This window comes from Boleophthalmus pectinirostris, unplaced genomic scaffold (genome assembly GCF_026225935.1).
Source record: "Boleophthalmus pectinirostris isolate CB_2022bp ecotype Guang Dong unplaced genomic scaffold, ASM2622593v1 HiC_scaffold_3, whole genome shotgun sequence".
NCBI classification, from domain to species: Eukaryota; Metazoa; Chordata; class Actinopteri; order Gobiiformes; family Gobiidae; genus Boleophthalmus; species Boleophthalmus pectinirostris.
The window spans coordinates 12,613,354-12,632,916 of record NW_026571299.1 but is presented as its reverse complement, the minus strand read 5'-3'; the positions used below and the strand labels follow the sequence as shown (position 1 = coordinate 12,632,916).

The window sequence follows — 19,563 nt, the reverse complement described above, 5'->3', positions numbered from 1 at the left end:
TGGTTCAGTCCTGGTTCAGTTCTGATTCAGTTCTGGTTTAAATCTGCTTTAGTCCTAATTTAGTCCTAGTTCAGTCCTAGTTCAGTCCTCCTGGTTCAGTCCTTCTGGTTCAGGCCTGGTTTGGACCTGGTTCAGTTCTGGTTCAGTTATGGTTTAATCCTGTTTCAGTCCTGGTTTAGTTCTGGTTCAGTCCTGGTTTAAACCTGAGAGTAATTTAAAAATAATGCAATAGCCATGTATAGTCTTAGATTTTAAATACAGTAATATTGTAATTTAACAAATTACCTGAAAAAAAAAGACAAAAAAACAAAACAAAAAAACTTGAAATGACAGTAACAACTAATAAATAACACATTACAGTTTTGAAGTAACTTGCCCAGGAGTGTTGATTTTAGACTTACCAACCATCAACATACTGGCCACCTTGTCGGTTTTAAAAATGTGACTCTCGTATTTTTTTAGATGTGTGGTTTAGAGGGCACAGCTGTTTGCCAAAATGTATTCACTTGTAGAAAGGAGTAATAAACGCTTTGTGCTTTTGTCTCGGCGTCTGTGCGTGGCCCCCTAGGCAGTGATGGATGGAGGCCCAGGTGGAGGAGCAGCTCTTTAGCTTTAGGAGCACTCCAGACTAATGCACCAGCCACAAGTCACACATTTGTATTTACAGCTGTCACGATTACACAGGCCTGCATTCTAATCCATCATCACATCTGCGACACAATTTACAGTCACTACACTCTGAGTGAATAAGATTGAAGTGGGACTAAACACCTAAACTCCGCGCATGAACACATTTCAAAACGAGCTGCTCAGCTGGGCGCTACCTGGAGGAGTGAAGAACAGAGAGAGAGAGGAAGAGGGGAGGAGTTTGGGGGTATGAAGAACTATGTGATTGGTGTAACAGGTATCCACACTTCACCTGGCTGTAAACATGGCAGTCCTGTGTGATGTCACCAACTACTTGAATCACAGAGGCCACTAAAACTTGGAATTATTCTGCGTTCAGACTGCAGGGCTTAATGCTCAATTGGGATTTTTTTTGCGAGGTCATTCACATTTCCAGTAAAATGTGACTTGTATGTGATCTCCAGTGTGAACTTTAAACGCCCCAAAAGTGTCCTGCATACACATTGGAGGACGCAACGTCACACACAGCGAAGGTGCTCAGTGTTTATGGAAGAAGTCTAAATGCTGAGCTTGTCTCCCAGAATAAGGTCCAGTTCTTCATAAAATGGACAGGTTACACGTCCACGGCCACTTCATTTGTCTAAGTCTTTAGTCTCCTTGAATTTGGCTCACAGGCTCTTTATTTTTCGTTGACATTGGAGCCAGGACCACCTGTAGCTGAGCTCGGCCATTTCTTTGTCAATCATTTCAAAAACCGCCCAGTTCTGATAAAACCCCTCCAATCTGGCCTGAATACAGCGATCCAACAAATATGAATAAACTCACTAACTTCACTTTCCCTCCATTGACTAGACTCTGAGCCCGACATGCAGGTGGGCTGAAGGTGACCTGACCGTTCAGACTGAAGTCACATGTCAAAAGATCGGATATGTATCGGTTTTAGGAGCACATATCCAAATGGCCTGGGTCACATTTGAAAAAATTGGATCTATGTTATTTAGACTGTCATTAAAACATCAGATACAGGTCACGTAGGGGCAAAAACATTGGATTTGGGTCACTTCAGGCTGCAGTCTTAACGTAGCCTCAAGTGTTTTTAACCTGATAGCTGCAAATGTACCTAATTTATACTAAAGCTGCCCAAAAAAAGTCTTGTAACAATAGATACATTATAACATATACACAGTTTAGTAGTGAATAAAAGTGGATTTACAAGTCACTCAAATGATGCATGGTTTTTTTGCAGTAAGTCAACTATAAGTTTGTTGTTCTTCTCTTGCAGCTCCTCCCACTCCTATTGCCCCTCCCGAGCTGCTGGCTGTTGGCGCCACCTACCTGTGGATCAAACCCAACGCCAACAGCATCATCGGGGACGGGCCCATTATTCTGAAGGAGGTGGAGTACCGCACCACGACGGGAAACTGGGCGGAGACTCACGTGGTGGACGCTCCCACGTACAAACTGTGGCACTTGGACCCGGATGTGGAGTATGAGATCAAAGTGCTGCTGTCCCGACCAGGAGAGGGTGGCACCGGACCCCCGGGACCGCCTCTGGTGACCAGGACCAAGTGTGCAGGTATGTGCCATGCATCTGTGCTGGAAACTATGCATTGTTTTCTTTTGGGCCCATAAAATGTCAGTGTCTGTGGTAGACGGCATATTATGCATTTTCAGACTGCTTCATTATTGATTCATATTTAGTATTTTGCATATAGTGTAGGCTATAATATACAGACATATAGTGTGTGCTTTTAAAAATATATTTTAGTTAACACAGGAGTAAAGGTTGTGTTGTAAAAAATATATATCTTAATTAAATCTATTTTGTATCATTTATTATATTGTTATGGCTACAGATAGCCAGGCTGGTGCCACCTAGTGCCTCCACTCAATTTCATTCCTCTCCAGCAACTAGGTCAGGAATCAAAATACAATAGATGGTTCGCAAAAACCTCGGAAGTGCAAGTTCAGCCAATCAGCGAAGAGCCATACATTCAGTGTTGTCAACGATTCCCGAAATCGAAGATTTAAAGCCGGAACAAAGAGAATGTTTGGTGAATTTTATCAAGGGGAAAGACGTTATTGTCCTTCTTCCTACGGGATTTGGGAATAGCTTAATATACCAGTTAGCCCCGTTAGCGGCGCATTACATACATGACTACCAAATAGCAGCGATTGGTTAAATGATTAAAAAGTACCTGCCTACTGTCGAGCGAACGAATGCTAATGCTGCAAGGTCAGACGGTTTGTACGAAGTGAAACCGGCTAATGAATCAGGCTAAGAGATAGACCCTTATAGTCAATCTTTGCACTCTTTATCTTATTCGGCTATTGAGTCTTAAATCTCCAATGGAGGCTGATGTTTAAATTTAGGCCATCCAGTTACTTAAAAATTCAGAATAAAGTTTATTTAGAGCATTTTTGTTTAAAGATGGTGCTGTATAAAATGTGTTTCTCTGCTCTATTATCCAGTTTGTAGTAACAAGGTTGTGGATCGGTTAAAAAAAATCTGTTCAAAATCAGGCCAAAATATAGGTCGAGCTTATCAGCCATCAGTTTTCTCTGGATTCTAAACCATCTGTATCAACATCAGCCATGAAAATATACCAGACATACCCATATGAGTCGATCTCTAGTTATCGCTAATATTGTAATTCATATTATGATAACAGTTTTAGGCCATATTGCTCTGCTCTACTTTGAAAACTAAGTAATGCAGCAATATCCTAGTATACTGTGCAATTAGGACATGGCATCTGGCAACAGTGGGGAATATGGAGCAGTTGTAGTGATGCTAAAAACTTTGCATGATGTGGAGCCATTTTGAGCGCTGAAATCAGATGTATGGACTTAGTGGAGCAGGGGACCACGAGCTGTAGACCGGCGGCATTGACCCATTAGCAGCTCAGCCATGACTCAAAATAGGACTCGGCCCATTTCTCCTTAAAATGTCAGAGCGGTCACTCCAGGGCCTCTGCGTTTAGCTTCTGTAGCACATTTGTGAGAGCCACAGGAGGCCATAGACGAGGAGCTCCAAACAAGTCTCACTTCTGCCTGAGGTGCGGCCAGGACACAACCCTGAGAACTATTGATTTATCATCAAATGCTTCACAGCTCTTCACCCGCTAACTTTCTTCCTAATTTCGTCTGCTCCATCTCTCCATATGGTCCCCGCGTCTGGCTTATTTCATTTTATATTTTGAGCAGTACTTTCACAGATGATTCTTGGTTATGTGGGTGAGCGTTAAGCCCTTGCTATTTCGTTCAATTGTGACATCTTTGGCTTTAAAACCACTTCTTTAAAAAGGACGTCAGGGGGTTCCTTTTTCATACCAATCTTTCTCTTTTTTTCTCTCAACCCTTGAACATAAACTTAGATCTTGGCTGTGCTCCACGTGTCTATAAATATCCTCTTAACATTTTAAGCCTTACATTTTTTTCAAAGTGCAGAAACATGTTTAACTCATCCACTTTCCTCGCAGCCCGTTACTCTTCCTTATAAATTTAACAGTTTTATGTGATGACTGATAATGTAAGTGTTGGCTAATACTTAAGCTCATAAAGATAGACTTGAAATTCAGCGAGTGTCCATAAATCTGAGCTGTATCTTTTTCCCTTGTGTCTTTATAGTAGCGGATATTAATGTGTGAAGGACTGAATTCTCCTGAGGTTATGGACTTTGTGGAAGCAGCTTCTTAATTCAAAGCGCTTCTTCTGAGCTGATGTTTACGTGACAGATGGTAATGTGAGTGTAGCTAATACTTTGGCCTGTAAAGATGGATTTTTAATTCACCTGTCGGGTTGAGAGTGAATGGGCTGAGTCTGCTGCTGTTTTTCTGCTGAGATAAGCAGTTTGAACGTCGTGAAGAGACCAGCCTTTCAGCATCAAACTGTGGAAAAAAAGATCAAAGATGGATCCCTGGTGTCTTTTGTAAGGGGACTGTAAAAACCTGTGGCAGTTTATGTCGAATATCCAAGAAAATAATGAGCGTCAGACCACTACTAAAAATGTATAGCAGTGTTTCCTCCAGCCCCATGAGACTTGTGTCGGAGAGTGGGGGCTTTGTTACGCGTATGCATATTTTATACGTTTAACTGCATTAAAATAATAACCTTACTCAATTATTATTCCAGCCCCAATTAATGCCATATTGCATTTATTAAATCGGCCTGTCACAATAACACATTTTGTATATTGCTGAAGAAAATACAGACATTAAACGATAATATTGAAATTAATTTATGCCACTGACACAATCACCCTAAACCAATATTATCCCCCAAAAACAAAACAAAATTCTGTATAATATGGTTTAAAACGCAAACTGCAGTAAATAAACAGCAGAATGACACGTTTAAGTAATTAGTTCTATATCTGTATCAACATCTATAATGAGATGTAGATATGTAGTTATTTATTCAACACTCTACAGCTCAAATCTTATCGTAGTGCTGAAAAATAATTAAAAGTTCTCCACTAATACTAGGAAAAAGTACTCATGGTAAATACTGGCCCCCAAAAATAGTTGTACCATCGAACATGTATTGAATGATAAGTTGTTATGGTAATTAACCTGACAGGGACTTTGAGAAATTTTGAAGCACACTAGGGTAATACAGTATTACGGGGGTCCCGCAGAATCAAAAAGTAGCAATGGGATCAGTTTCATTACTGTCATTAAAAAATCTGCAGCGCCTAAGGACATAAGGACTAACATAATATTATAATTTACTGACACCTAAATTTGTTTGCTCAGCACACATGAATCTGTGGTTGTATTTTCAATTTAATGCTATTACAATTTAAAACTAATCATAGTCTATAAGGTTTTTTTTAACTGCGTTGGGAGTAGGGATGGGCATGATTAGTCGATTTTTTTTTTTTTTTTTTTTTAGTAAAGTGATGCAAATGTCCGGATTTTCATTATCTTTAATTGGGCCATTAAATTGAGTGGCTTTCGTAGCTCTCTGTGACTCAGAAGGAACGAGCAGACACAAATAGTCGATCAGCCTGCAACATGCCGAAGTGCAAATGCGCATTTAACGATGACTTGTACAAGAAATTCCCCGTTTGCCATCCAGGTTGAGACAAGTAGACCATATGTACAGTGTAAAAAGCAGCACATATGTTTCGGTGTCCAGTGGGGGTGCCAGGGGTAGCTCAATGTCGATAACGAGGCCCCACCTCCCACCCCTCGTACGGTGTCCTGGTTTTTAACAAACGCAAATACAGTCACCCTAACCTATATTCCACAGAGTTGTGTCCTTTAGTCCGACAGCGCACAAGAGCTGTTTTTTTTTTCTTCACTTAGTTTATGCAAATTAGCCATGCAGTTTTAAATTTCGTTTCAATGAGTCTTGCGCAAATCTGAATTAAACACATTATAATGTCAAACGGGCTGATGTGGCTCTACAGTGGTTATGGTTTATATGTCGTAAATTTGAGTTTATTTATGCAGATTAGTATTGCAGATAGTAATAATAATGATGATAATTTGATTATAAAAATGTTAATGATTATTCGAAAATCTATCGTTAATTCTCCCAAAGATCGATTAAGAAAATTTAATTGAATGCCCATCCCTAGTTGGGAGATGACGTTCGATTAGTTTTGTTCCGTTGTCGCGCTCATAAGGGAGGGGAGACCAAGACAAGATGGCAACTCAGGCCACAAATGAAAAAAAAAAAAAATACTATTACTTCTAAAATTTGGCAGCATTTTGGCTTCAGGTGCACATTTGTTTACGTTTTACAGAAATTTTACTTAAAACCAGATGGCTCATTTGCATAAACTATAAAGCACTGATAAAAACAGCTCTTTCTTTGTGCGTTGATGCAGTTCAGCCTCTGTCGGACTAAAGGACACGACTCAGTGCAATATGAGTGTTCTTTCTGTGACAGAGGGATGTTCTGCAGATGGTGAGTCTGTTCTGTGCGTGTATTGCCTTGTTAATGGTTCATGTGAAACTTTTCAGATATTATAAGTTTGCAGGTCATAGCATAGACCGTATAGTGATGCGGCTTCGTAGCTTACCAAAGTTGGACTGAAACATTTTGGTAATACTGTATACCCTGGTAAAATCCTGCGAAGGTTTAACAGTATAAAATTTTGGATAACGCCCGACACTAAAGCACACCAGCCTTACTTCCTGGTTCGCGGATGACAAAAACCCCCACAGAAATGCAAAAAAACTTCAAAAAAGTAGGGTCAGTCAATAAATGCAGCAAACAGTTATTACAAACTGTTTATTTAAGGGTGTTGTACGTGTGGAGTTTTAGTGCTGAGAAACTACTAATTTGGCCTAATGTTAACGTGAGTGTAAACAGATTTTATTCTGAAGTAAACTAGAGCCACTTCTCTTTCTTATGGTTTTATAACGTCTACTTTGTCTCATTCTCACAGTTGTTTTTGAATTCTCTATGGTAACTGTTGTAAGCCAAAGCATGTTGTTCTGGACTTGCACATGTAAAACCTGTAGCTAAATGCAGGACTGTAACCAAAGCTGATTTCCATCCTTATATTTGGGATGTACTTCTGACTGGCCTTCAACATGTAGGACAGATGAAGCTTTGAAATGTACCTTTCCAAAATGTAAACAAAGTGCTGCAAACAATACCTTGTTTGACTTTAAGTGAACGCACCAATCAAACCTTAACCCCAGTCTAATCTTCCTGGATACTAATTCTAACACTACTGAATCTTCCTAGTAACAGGCTCTAATCTGAGAGGTGTTACATGTGGCACGGTGCAGCTCAAGTGAAGATGGAGGTGAGAAGTTTGTCTGTTTGGAGATGAACAAGTGTGAAGTGTTTGAAAAGCTCCGATCCTTCGTTCTTCAGCCCAACAAAAGGCTGTGGTCCAGTGGTCACATGGTCAGCGGTGTGCGCAGGTGGACCCTGAGCTGCACTCATGTCACATACATTTACATCGACGCACAGTGTGAGCCTGGCACCAGCGGAGCGTCTGTAATCAACACTTTGAGAGCTGTGAGGAGCAGCTCGAGTAACACCAGGGGACTGGCAAATATGGGAGCACATGTGTTTTCATCAACAACAAGAGGAGTTTAAACCTCCGACTAGACTCATTTTAGAGGCAAGTGTGTAAGTAATCACTAGGCAGAAATGGAAGCTTTCAAAACAAGTATAATATCTTGGCCTCAAATGAATCATAACTTAAAGAAGACATACTGTGCTTGTGTCTGCTATATAGTTATAGTCTATGACAGGGGTTTTCAAGTTGGGTGAATGTGAGCCTCCCCTTAGAGTAGGTAAAGACAGCCGAATCCCCTCCCCCTGCCCTCCCCCGCACAGGCCTTTGAAGTAAATGCATCTTTTGTGTTCCTGGCAATGAGGAGTTTCAATAACAATTGATATGATGTAGTAGTGTGATATATATATATATATATATATATATATATATATATATATATATATATATATATATATATATAGTATTTTCTTTTTTAAAATTTTCTTTTATTATTATTATTTTTTATGCATTCATGAACTCTTTCTGCAACAGCATATAATTTCCAACTTCATGCACGGCTAATTGAGGCTACTTTTAAGATCACTGAACAGCAGTAGCTCACCAGGACTAAACCAGGACTAAAACAGGATTAATCTTAGACTTGAGAGAGAGAGAGAGAGGGAGGTACCCCGAGCCGTGGAGCAGGATGTCCGTAAAGTGCGATCCGGCGACGGCTGCTCTTAGCCCCGTGGGGCATGGAGCTTTGCACCGGTCCTTTCGCCTACCATCACCTGACAGTCTAAGTGGGCGCACCTCCGGCCCTGTCCCGACACTCAGTCCTGGTGCAGTTCTCGTTTAGTCCTGGTTTAGTCCTGGTTCAATCCTGGGATCAGTCTTGGTTTAGTCCGTGTGTGTCACTCCTCCCCAGTGGCTCTTTGATGCCCCCCAGGGGAGGCGGGCCTCACGTATTGAAAACCTCTGGTCTATGACACATTTGTTATAATTTGCACATTTAAAATTAGAATCTAAAACAGCATAATAAAAGAAACAAGTCTGCTAACTTTCGCCTTCGACTTTTGGAAAACTTTGGGGCCCAATGGGAGCTGATGTCACCTTATACATCATCACTCTTGAGCCATGCAGCTGTCGGCACCTTCGATGAATAGCTACACATCTTGGTAGTGAGCAGCATTTTGCAGCTTTTTTAAACAAAATGACTACACAACTCTGCTGAATTTGAAGTAAGTTGAGAGCAGTGACTGTATAACAGTGGCTGTGAAAACGGGAGTTGGTTTGCAATATGGTGTCTTGAAAATTAAATTACTCAAACTTGCACAAATCTCTCCAAATACAACTTCGAGGGGCAACAACTGTAACACGGTTAAAAGCTCTGAAAGGTCGATTTTGCATAATATGTCTGCTTTAATGCTAAGTGACATGTCAAGGTGCAGTCTCCAATAAACTCACGTGGTTAAAGATAAGCTGTCTTTATCCATCAAATGCTTCCATGAAATATTGACCGGTAAACAGTAGTGTTGGTGTAGAATCCATAAAGTGTGTGGAGGAGACCGAGCTTGCATAAAAGGAAAGAATTCTCAACCGCAGTATTTCACATTTTATCTTAAATTAGTTCGGTAGCTCTCTGACACACACACACACACACATACACACACACTTTTCTATTCCTCCTTTTTGCAAACAATTCAAGATCCAATTGGCCTCTTAATTAGGTCCAGACAGAAATGCTCCATAAAGCTAAGTGCACATTTCGTCTCAGCTTCAACCAAATAAGTCTGTTTGTGGGAAGAGTACTGGCAGTTTTCTATGTGTACTAAAATGAAAATTGCATCTGATATTTTAAAATGTTTCTGGCTGCCTCTGATTACATCTCAGACTGACGAGGATTGTAGAGAATCAGTGTTTGAATCTTTGTGCTAAAAGTGGGAGTTTAGATTGTACATAGTATATATTCACTTTTATGAAATTCAGAAACATTGCCTTCATTAACATCTGCCAAAAATTACAAATGACTTTTAATTTGCACCACTTCCATGCCAAAACTACACTTGCAACTCTTTCTAAACTCTTTTCAATTGTAATCCGCATCCTACCAGGGATATTTTTTCAAGAATCTTGAATATTTCAAATGATATATAATTTTGTAAATCACAATATGACTTTATACCCTTATTTGAAACAATACAATATCAGTTCTTTTTGCTGAATTTTCATAATAAACAGTATACTCGATATTAGGGGTGGGAAAATGATAGTTTTTTAGGTGCATCGTCGATTCTAATAAAACAAACTCAATGCGATGCAGACCTGGTCATTTAAAGAAAGCAGTTGTGTTAAATAAAAGTGATCATGCAATTGTGCACATTAAAAAAGTAGCCACTCTTTAATATAAATGGTAAATTGTCTTGTAAAACATACAGATTCATTGATAATTGTTCGTGCATCAGCTCATGAACTTCAGACTCGTAATCAAATTCAATCCTGAGACACCGATAGATTCCCACTCCTCCTCGATATTCAAGGGTCCTCCATCTTGTGCTTTATCTGGGGCCAGGTCGCAGGGTCAGCAGTCTAAGCAGAGATGCCCAGGCCATCTGAGAGACTTAAACTGCATGTCATTTCTCTTTTCTCCCTTCCTTTAGTGAGGAAGTCCCACCCACAGAGGAGAGAGGATATAAACTCCCCACTGAGACCAATAAAGTTTGATTATTTTATATGATGTCTGCCTCCCGAAGCCTCCCTCATGTTTACTCCTTCCTTTTGTGGTTTTCTTTAAGACACCACTTAATATGACACATTTGACTGACAACTGCAAAAAAGGAGGCTCGAGGAGAGGAATCAAGGAGAAGGAAGCGAGGAAAAAGATTTGCGATGCGGCCATAGATCTTCCAGTGTGTCCAGGGTCTTCCCACGGGCCTCCTTCTTGTAGGTGCGCAGGAGGCATCCCAAACAAATGCCCGAGCCACCTCAGCTTGTATCTGCGATTTTGTCCTTTCAGTTTTTACGTAAAGCTCATGACCATAGGTGAAAGTATAAGAACTTAGATTGACTGATAAATCAAGAGGTTATTCCTTTTGACTCAGCTCCGTCAACTCCACCTGTCTCTCCAAATTTGCATCGCTTCAAAACAGCTGTCACAATATTGACATTTTAATCATCTGCCCAGCTCTAACACTACTACTGATTTTGTCTACTTTTCTGATTATAATTGAACCTTTGTAATTGTTTTATTTTCTGGAAGTGAGTGGTGCCCCTTGAGCATCGGGCAGAGATCATATTAATAAAACAGTTTTCCTAATGAGCAAACACTCAAACTCTGAGCTAAGTCACAGGGCTTTCTCCGAGAAGATGTGGGATACTGGAGTCTCCTTTAATTGTGCACTTTGGTAATTGGACTATTGGGAGCGCTTTGCATTGTTTCCACGGCAACGAGTCCGTTTCTTTGTCTGAGCACAGCAGGAGAAAAGGGTGAAGAGTGGGAGCTAAAGGGGCCTTTGGGTTTAAGAACAGTCAGAGATACAAAGATTAGAGGAGAGGAGAGAGGCTGGGAAAGTCTGGGTTTGAGGTTTTAGGTGTTAAAAGGGTTATAAAAGTAAGAAATGCAAGAAATTACGGATCAAAATGAAAGGTGTAGCGACCGAGATGATTCAACAAAGCGTAGGAGTGAGACATAAAGACTGCAAAAGTATTTGATTGGAAGATTGAGCCCTCGGAAATTACAGTAATGAAAGGATTTTTCTTGAGCAGTGCAGGGGAAAGGGAGCTGATTTCTTGTCATTTGTAAATTTGAGTGGATTATAAGGTTGAGGATAGAGACTTTTTTAGGTAGGTCAGCTCAAGGAGTCAATAGAAGAGCCATCAGTGAAATTAATAATGACTTTAGGGTACGGTAGGGTTACAGTTCTTTAGTCAATGGTGTCTTAGTTGACAAAATTTTTCATTAGTCCACCCAAAATTGGATTAAGATTATACGAATTTATACGAATAGCTGCAAGGAGAAGCTATAAAGTGAGTTAGTTGGAGTTTTGAGGTAGTAAATGTGTGTAATTTTTCAGGTCGAGGATACGCAACCTGTTTGTCTTCTTGGAGATTTTAAAACTTTACCAAAAATCTTTGACACTTTGGCATTAAATATATCTATCTACAAGCATGTAGCGTCACCAGCATGAACTGTATAAATGGGCATTTCTATCCCGTTGGCCACTGCATTGCAAATAGGATGTGATCATAGGCGATAAGTGGTTTCTTTGAAATCTGGCTGCAGTTCACTTTCTATTGAAAAAACATCACCCTTCCCTCTGTAAATGCTGCTCTCAGCCTCATAATTTTGGTCCTGAATTCTTGGTTTTAACTTGCTCCACATGACTCTGGGCTTTTTATTTAGCTATTTTGGCTCTAAATCAAGATATGAACATTTATAACAGACCAATCCTCTGCCTGCTGTCCTCAAGGTTGCTCCCACTATCATTAGACAACACCTTGCTCCTGACTGATTCTTTGGTTTCAGACTTAGATTTCCAAATATGGTCCCTGATTGATGAGCTTCGTTTGGTTGCATTGCTGTGGGTGACGCTATGGTTGATGTCACACTCCCTAACTCCACTTCTCTTGTACAGCTTATGGTCACCAGGTAAATTACTGATCAGATCTGGGGAGAGGTGAGAATGCACATTTTCCAAGGTATTTTAGAGCAGCGGTCCCCAACCTTTTTTGTGCCACAGACCAGTTTAATGCCAGACAATATTTTCATGGACTGGTCTTTAAGATGTGGTGCATAAATGTGACAAAATGGTATTGTAGTGGCATTTTGTAAATGTAATAGTAAATGTTTTCAAAGATGTCTGTTTTTTTTTACTCATTTTACATCTTGTGGGTTTAATATTAGCGTTAATGTATCACAGGACCGAGATGAGCATCTTGAGAATTTGGTTCAAAATAAAACGTTGATCAGATTTGGATAATAGATAAAACAGAAATAATGGATAAAAAATATAAAAATAGACAGACAAAATAGATAAAAACAGAAATAATGGATAAAAAATAGATTGACAAAATAGATAAAACACAAATAATGTTATAATGTTAAGTTATTTATTCTGTCTGTGCGGCCCCCTGTACCAAACAACCCATGGACAAGAACCAGTCCTGGGGATTGGGCACCGCTGTTTTAGAGCAATAACTCGTCAAATGAAATAAATTCTAGATACATGTTTTGTGGAACATCTTCATGAGACGAGCTGATGGCGGGACCTCCATCAAAAATGTTTTGTGCTCCTTTAAGAACGTTCTTATTACTAGTACTTATCTGCTTACATTTTTTTTGTGTTGGCACAAGAGCCTAATAATGTTGACAGGTCTTGAACTAAGAATTTCTTCGACTACAGCTCTTGACTCTTGAATGGACCTCCTTTGGTATTTCCCACTTTCATGATGCGTCCTGCGATGCCTGGAGTGTATTGAAGGCGATAGAGGCTGGGTGCTCTGAGCAGTAAGAGCAGAGGTGTTGTGACAGACGGGAGGGCTCACTCGGACTCATTTGAAACATATTCTGACAGATGTGAGGTTCAGGAGCAGATCAAAGAGCAGAGTGTGAGATCTCTGACACTTTACACCAGCTCTGATCACAAGAGCTTTCATGTCCACAGCGCCAGGGAGGGAGTGATTGTGATTTAGTTAACGTTTGTTTTTAGGAGATTTTTCTGTCTATTTTCTTATGATTACCTTTTTACAAAGCTAAATCTATTTTAACTCTCTTGCCACTAACTAACAAGCTGTGTTTTATAACTCGATTTAAAAACTTTGCTCTTGGAAATTACAGCTTCTCAAAGGTATAAGCATAAATGGGCTTTCACAATGTCATTTCATTTCAATTTAAAGAAAAACATGGCATACAATGAGAGAATTTTTTTTTTTTTAAATCATAAGACAAAACAAACGGCATTTTAACTTGATGCAGATTCTACTTACACCTGTCACTATAATACATTTAGTGATATATTATATTTTTCGGACTATAAAGCACACTTAAAACCCTTTTAATTTTCTCAAAAATCGACAGTGCCCCTTATAATCCGGTATGCCTTATTTATTAATTCTGGTTGTGCTTTACTGACCTTAAACCGATTTTATGTGGTACACCACGCTCAAAAATCTGTCAATGTTTTAGTATGACTTTGGTAAAAAGCCACACCGCTTGATGGATTGTCGGAGCATTACGGCTACTGTAGTCAGGAGCCTCACGGAGTAAAGGGTGAAGTATAGTTTTGCGTCGGCATTTATGACATCAGTGAAATGCTACAGAGAATATATGACCGTTCATCTATCGTCTATGTGTATGACCTGCAGATTTAGTCCGACAGAAGCTGAACCGCATCAACAGCACAAGGAGCAAGCTGTTTTTTCAGCGCTTATAGTTTATGCAAATTAGCCATGTGGCTTTACGTTTTGTTTCTGTAAAACGTAAACAAATGTGTGCAAAGCTGCATTAAACACATTATTACTCAATATATATCTGAGTTCTCCTCGTAGGAAATAAAAATACATTATCCCAAATTCCCATTCATAATACACATGCACCAAGACCAAGTTACGCCACGATCTGCCAATGGTTCGTGGATGTCTGGGCTAAGGGATCAGTCTCAGGTGTCATCCGTTTGTTTCGCTTAATGCGCTTTATAATCTGGTGTGCCTTATAGTCAGAAAAATACGGTAATATACAAAGAAATATCATGACAATATTGACGATCTCTTACTTTCACAATTGCCCTAGAACACTGCTTTTCAAAATTTTTTGCATTAAGTAAAATAAATGTCTCTGTAAGCACTACCAGATATTAATCAGGTGTAGGACTGTAGTGTGGAGGTCCATGAGCAGAGCTGAGCCTCATGTCTGAAGGCCACATCCATAAAGAGTGTGATTTAGAGTAGACAGCACTGCTCTGTTGGACCACACTGATCTGGGCCCTCGTACATCACTTCTGTGGATGAGCTGTAAAGGACTCAACCTGTGTCCAGTCCAATGAACTCTGAAATCAGCCGGCACGGTATGAGCACAAATACATTTTGTACTGGGATAACATTATTTTTAGCCATATTTAAACAGTATTAAATGTGCATTGTGTATCTTTTTCTGGTGGAGAATCTGTCAGATGTCTTTCTTCATGGAGATGATATTGCTTTGTCTGGAATGTTTCACAGTATGGCATTAAACCTTTCTATCTTCATGGAGACCAAACCAGACCAGGTCAGAGAGGCAACCCCACTCACAGTCAGAATCCCAGTATTTCTGAGTAATAAAATCAGCTGTAATTGAATAAACGTAGATGGTAGAGCTGTTTAATGCCATATAGTGGAACATTCTAAGCAGAGCAATGACATATCCATAGAAACAACAAGGCGATGGACCCCCAGTCAAAAAGTTACACAGTGCACCTCTAAGTATAGTGAAGCTGAAATGAGACACCAAAGACAGACCAAAGTGTTTAGTTTTCACCCAAGAGCAAGATCAGAAAACATGTCTTTTATACTATAGAACTCTTTGATTTATTCTTAGAGAGAGTTCAATAGCAAAGACACAATGTTTTTCTCTTTGTTACCATCTTCTTGATGTATTATCGATGACAATAATCAGGGCTGTAGACAAAGGCGGGATAAAGGGGTTTGTTTTCTGGGGGCCCCAGAGTTTTAGGGGACCAGAATTGGACCCTCTTCCTGTTAATTTAGAGTCCTGCACAGGTCCATTTTTGGAGACCAGCACCCGCACAGTACAGCACCGCACCCACCCGTTAACCCGAGATTATATCAAATTAAACCCACACCCGCCCGGACCTGTTAACATTCCACCCATTACCCGCCCGTGCCGGTGATAAATCACACACAAATTAAAACCATTCTAACTGAAGCATTTATCAGAATAAGAACTGAAAAGTTACGACTTCAAGAATTACAGTCACGAAATGAAATGAAACGGTTACGCTTTCGAATACGAATTTACAGACACGACTCGACTGTCATCATTTTGGAAGCTTTATTTACTGAGCAGAAGAAACATTGATCTAGATGTCGCACACAGACTAAACCAGGAATAAACCAGGACTAAACCAGGACTAACCTAGGCCTGATTCCAGGACTGAACCAGGAGGACTAAACCAGGGCTGAACTAGGAGTGAAACAGGACTAAACCAGGTCTAAACCAGAATTGAACTAGGACTCACTGTCAGGATGGGCTCCGAGGTGCGCCTGTGTAGACTGTCGGGTGACCATAGGAGAAAGGACCGGCATAGAGCTCCTCACCTCACGGAGGTAAGCACAGCCTTCGCCAGATCATGCTTTGCGAACACCCTGCTCCACAGGCTTGGGGTTCTCTCTCTCTAAAGTCCAAGATTAGTCCTGGTGTAGATCTGGTTTAGTCTTGATTTACTTCTGCCTGCCTGTGTGTAATCACTACCCACCCGCATACCCACCTGTAAAATTTCAGAACCTTAAAACCCGCCCATTTCAGCAACTAATTGCCCGTACTCGACCTGGTTCAGGACTCTGATTTATATTAGAGGGGGGCCCATGTGAGACGACTTGCCCCTGGCCCACAAATTTCTGTCGATGGGCCTGACAATAATATATAGTAGATTTTATCAAGAAGGACTGAAAATGAGCTCTTTTCTTTTGCAGACGAACAGTTTTCTTACAGTATTTTACAGAATGATAGCTTTATGAGAATGTTTGATCTTTTTTTCTGATGTTATTGATTCAAGATTGGCCTGTAAAGTCATCTCCTGTCACGATTTTAATAACTCTATATCTAATCTTGAAAGTTTAGTTTAATTGCTTTTGAAGGCAAATGACTTAATAAAACCAAAACAAAGAAAAATTGAAAGAAAGTGACAAAAAATAAATCATTTTTATATATTTTTTTTCAGATTTTCACAAATTAAACTCTGTCAAAATAACAACCTTTGTGCAATACTTTTACGTTACGCAACCCTATTTTCAAACAAACCTATTCGGTTTTCAATTATCTTTTCAAACTTGTTGCCATAGTTTTTTTCTTTTTTTTTTCTCTCTTTTGTTTCTGTAATTGTCACAGTCGATAGGCCCTTCACACAAGATAAAATAGCTCTTTGACGAAGTTACTCAAAAAGAAAAAGGAAAGAAATAACAAGCTTGCGTTGAGTTACTTCTAAAACAATCGAAATCCATATTATGTGTAAAGCTCTCTTCATCTTTCCTCACTCTTTCATCTCCTATTATAACTTCCCCTCAGGCCAAAGAAATGAATGAAAAAAATAATTTAAAGGAGGTCTAAGTCTCTCTGGTCTAGTGCGGTTTTAAGGTATTACTGGAATTTTCCCCACTGCCTTGCGTTTGGTTCCCACAGAGAAGAGCAGCCATCTTACAATCCTCCATTTCTCTGGAGGGGCAGGCAGGGTCAGAGGGCCAGTCGGACAAAGAAGAACAAAGACGAGATGAAGCCTGTTTTGTGTTAGCAGGAGAGAAGATGATGAAAACTCTGAAGACACAAAAGGCAGATCTTCCATAATTGCCGTTCGTTACCAGTTTTATTATGACCTCTTTGTAGTTGATGGTGAAAAGAGTTTGGTAGTTCAGTCTGGACACTGATTAAAACAAAAATAATAAAAATACAGATCTAATTTTGAAACCTTTTCTATCTTGGATGAAAGATAGATGAAAGATTACACCAACTCTCATTGTAGTGTTTTTATAATACACAAATTTGAAACTGGATTTCCATAATAAGAGAAAAAGTCTTGATACACAATAACAATTCTGATATTAGAATGAAGACTGAAAAATTTGCTGAATCTGATATTGGCTTCCTTGTATGGGTTACTCTATATCCTGACTGGACATATTAATTGATGTAATTAGACCAGTGTTTCCCAAACTTTTTTCTAGGGACCCATATTTGAAAAGTCACAAACATTTGCGACCCTCGTCAATAGACATTATTCATAAATCACACAATAAAGGTGGATTTGACCTTTATTGAACATTAATAAGGATATTTTATTGTTGACCGAGTGATCGTGCCTCTCTGAACTATTAGTATTACTCAAGTTTTAAACAAGTTTTAAACTATGAAAAGCAGTCATTGAACCAGCAGTAAAATGTATCCATAAATATCCTGAAGTGTACTGACCCTTCTTTTTGGAGAACCAAGCAACTCAACTTTAGCTGCAAAAACACTCGTGCAGGGCAGGCGGATAGGATAGGACTCACTCGCTTTCTCATGTGTAATAACTGTTGCAGACCTACATGCAGATCATGACAAGGTGATCCCAAAAAAATCTCTTGCGACCCACCTAAGGGTCGTGACCCAGTCTTTGAGAAACAATGAATTAAGTTATTTACTGGTCATAATTTTTTTTTTTTTACAAAGTTGTTACTTGAGACATAAATAACAGCTACAACACGTTTGTATCAGTTTTGTCTTATTTTATTTTAGTTTTAAGGAAATAAATAAATGCCATTTTCAATCTCTGCTCTGATATCGGTTGATATCGAGTGTCGGATGAAGCGAATATTGGAATCGGCGTTGTATTGGTAAACTGAAAAAGCTGTATCAGTGCATCCATAATTCCATCCATCCATTCACTTCTATTATCCGGGGATGGGTCACAGGGGCAGCAGTCTAAGCAGGGACTCGCAGACTTCCCCCACCTTCCTCCAACTCCTCCAGGGGGACCCTGAGGCCTTCCCAGGCCAGCCGAGAGACATAGACTTTCCAGCTTGTCCTTGGTCTTCCCCGGGACCTCCTCACGGTGGGACATGCCCGGAAAACCTCCCAAGGGAGGTGCCCAGGAGGCATCTGGAACAGATGCTCGAGCCACATCTGCTGGCTCCTCTTGACATGGAGGAGCAGCGACTCTACTCCGAGCTCCTTTTGGTCATTACCCAACTATTCATATTTTATACTACTAAATACAACATAATACTACTGTATATTGTTTTTAGACAATTGAACATAATTTTCTAAACAAAATAATTATGTGTTTTTTATGGTCTTTTTTAAAACTCAATTTCCAAACTAAAACGTTTTTAGTTCTAATACAAAGTTTTGATGAGGATTAAAAAACAAAAAACAAAACAAAAAACACATAAGCTGAAAAATAATACATGTTTAAGACCGTTTAACACATTTTCAACACAAAGTAATTGTTTATTTAATTTCTTATAGTTTGGTATATTTGAGGTCCAGTTTTGCCCTATTTATGTCATGTTTTTAGGAGGAGTAAGAAGGCAAATGTCAAGAAGCTGGAGTGGGCTACACAGTCTGTCACTGACACTTAAAACTACAGCGCTCAAAGGGCAGGCTGGAGACGTGGTACTGACTATAAAGTGGGTAAACCTAGTGGAGCTTTAAAGTACTAAAATAAGTATAACAAATAACCACATTTTCTCCATATTTTTTTTATTTATTTCATAGTTCAGGGAAATGGCAGTCTTGTAAGCAGCTACTGAGCTCTGTTATAAAAAGGTGTAATATTATTCAAGATAGAGCAGAGAGGTAATCTATTTCATATCCAGCTTTATTAAAATCATCAGAGCCTTAGGCAGAGTCAATTTCAAAAGCAATGGGGGTTGAGAAGTGTGTCAGAGCTCGTTTAGAAAATGGAAAATCTGTATGTGTGAACCATAATGTAATAAGAAACGCTATATACATTTTCTCTCTTCTTAGCATATTGTTCGTAATATTTCGCTATTTCAGTGGCATGACGGACATGAATAGACAAGATCGAAACAGACAGGAGTAGAGCTGGAGGAGACGGGAGAAGATTCGATGGTGTAATGAGGAGACTGATGTTGGGCCCAAGGTTCAAGTGGGAACGAGAGAGACAGAGGCCAGCCTGGAGACACAGACAGAGGGATGAAACATAGAGAGATGGAGGACGAGAAGAAGCTGCAGGCTCAGAAATAAAAGGCTGTTAAAG

General features: G+C 39.6%; 1 protein-coding gene across 1 annotated transcript in view; it reads left to right on the top strand.

Moving 5' to 3' along the window:
- LOC129410978 (receptor-type tyrosine-protein phosphatase T-like) overlaps positions 1-19,563 on the top strand; it is a 197,364-nt gene that overhangs the window by 111,385 nt on the left and 66,416 nt on the right. The window contains 1 exon segment of the mRNA XM_055160282.1: positions 1,910-2,203. Within this exon segment, the coding sequence (XP_055016257.1) occupies positions 1,910-2,203 (294 nt within the window).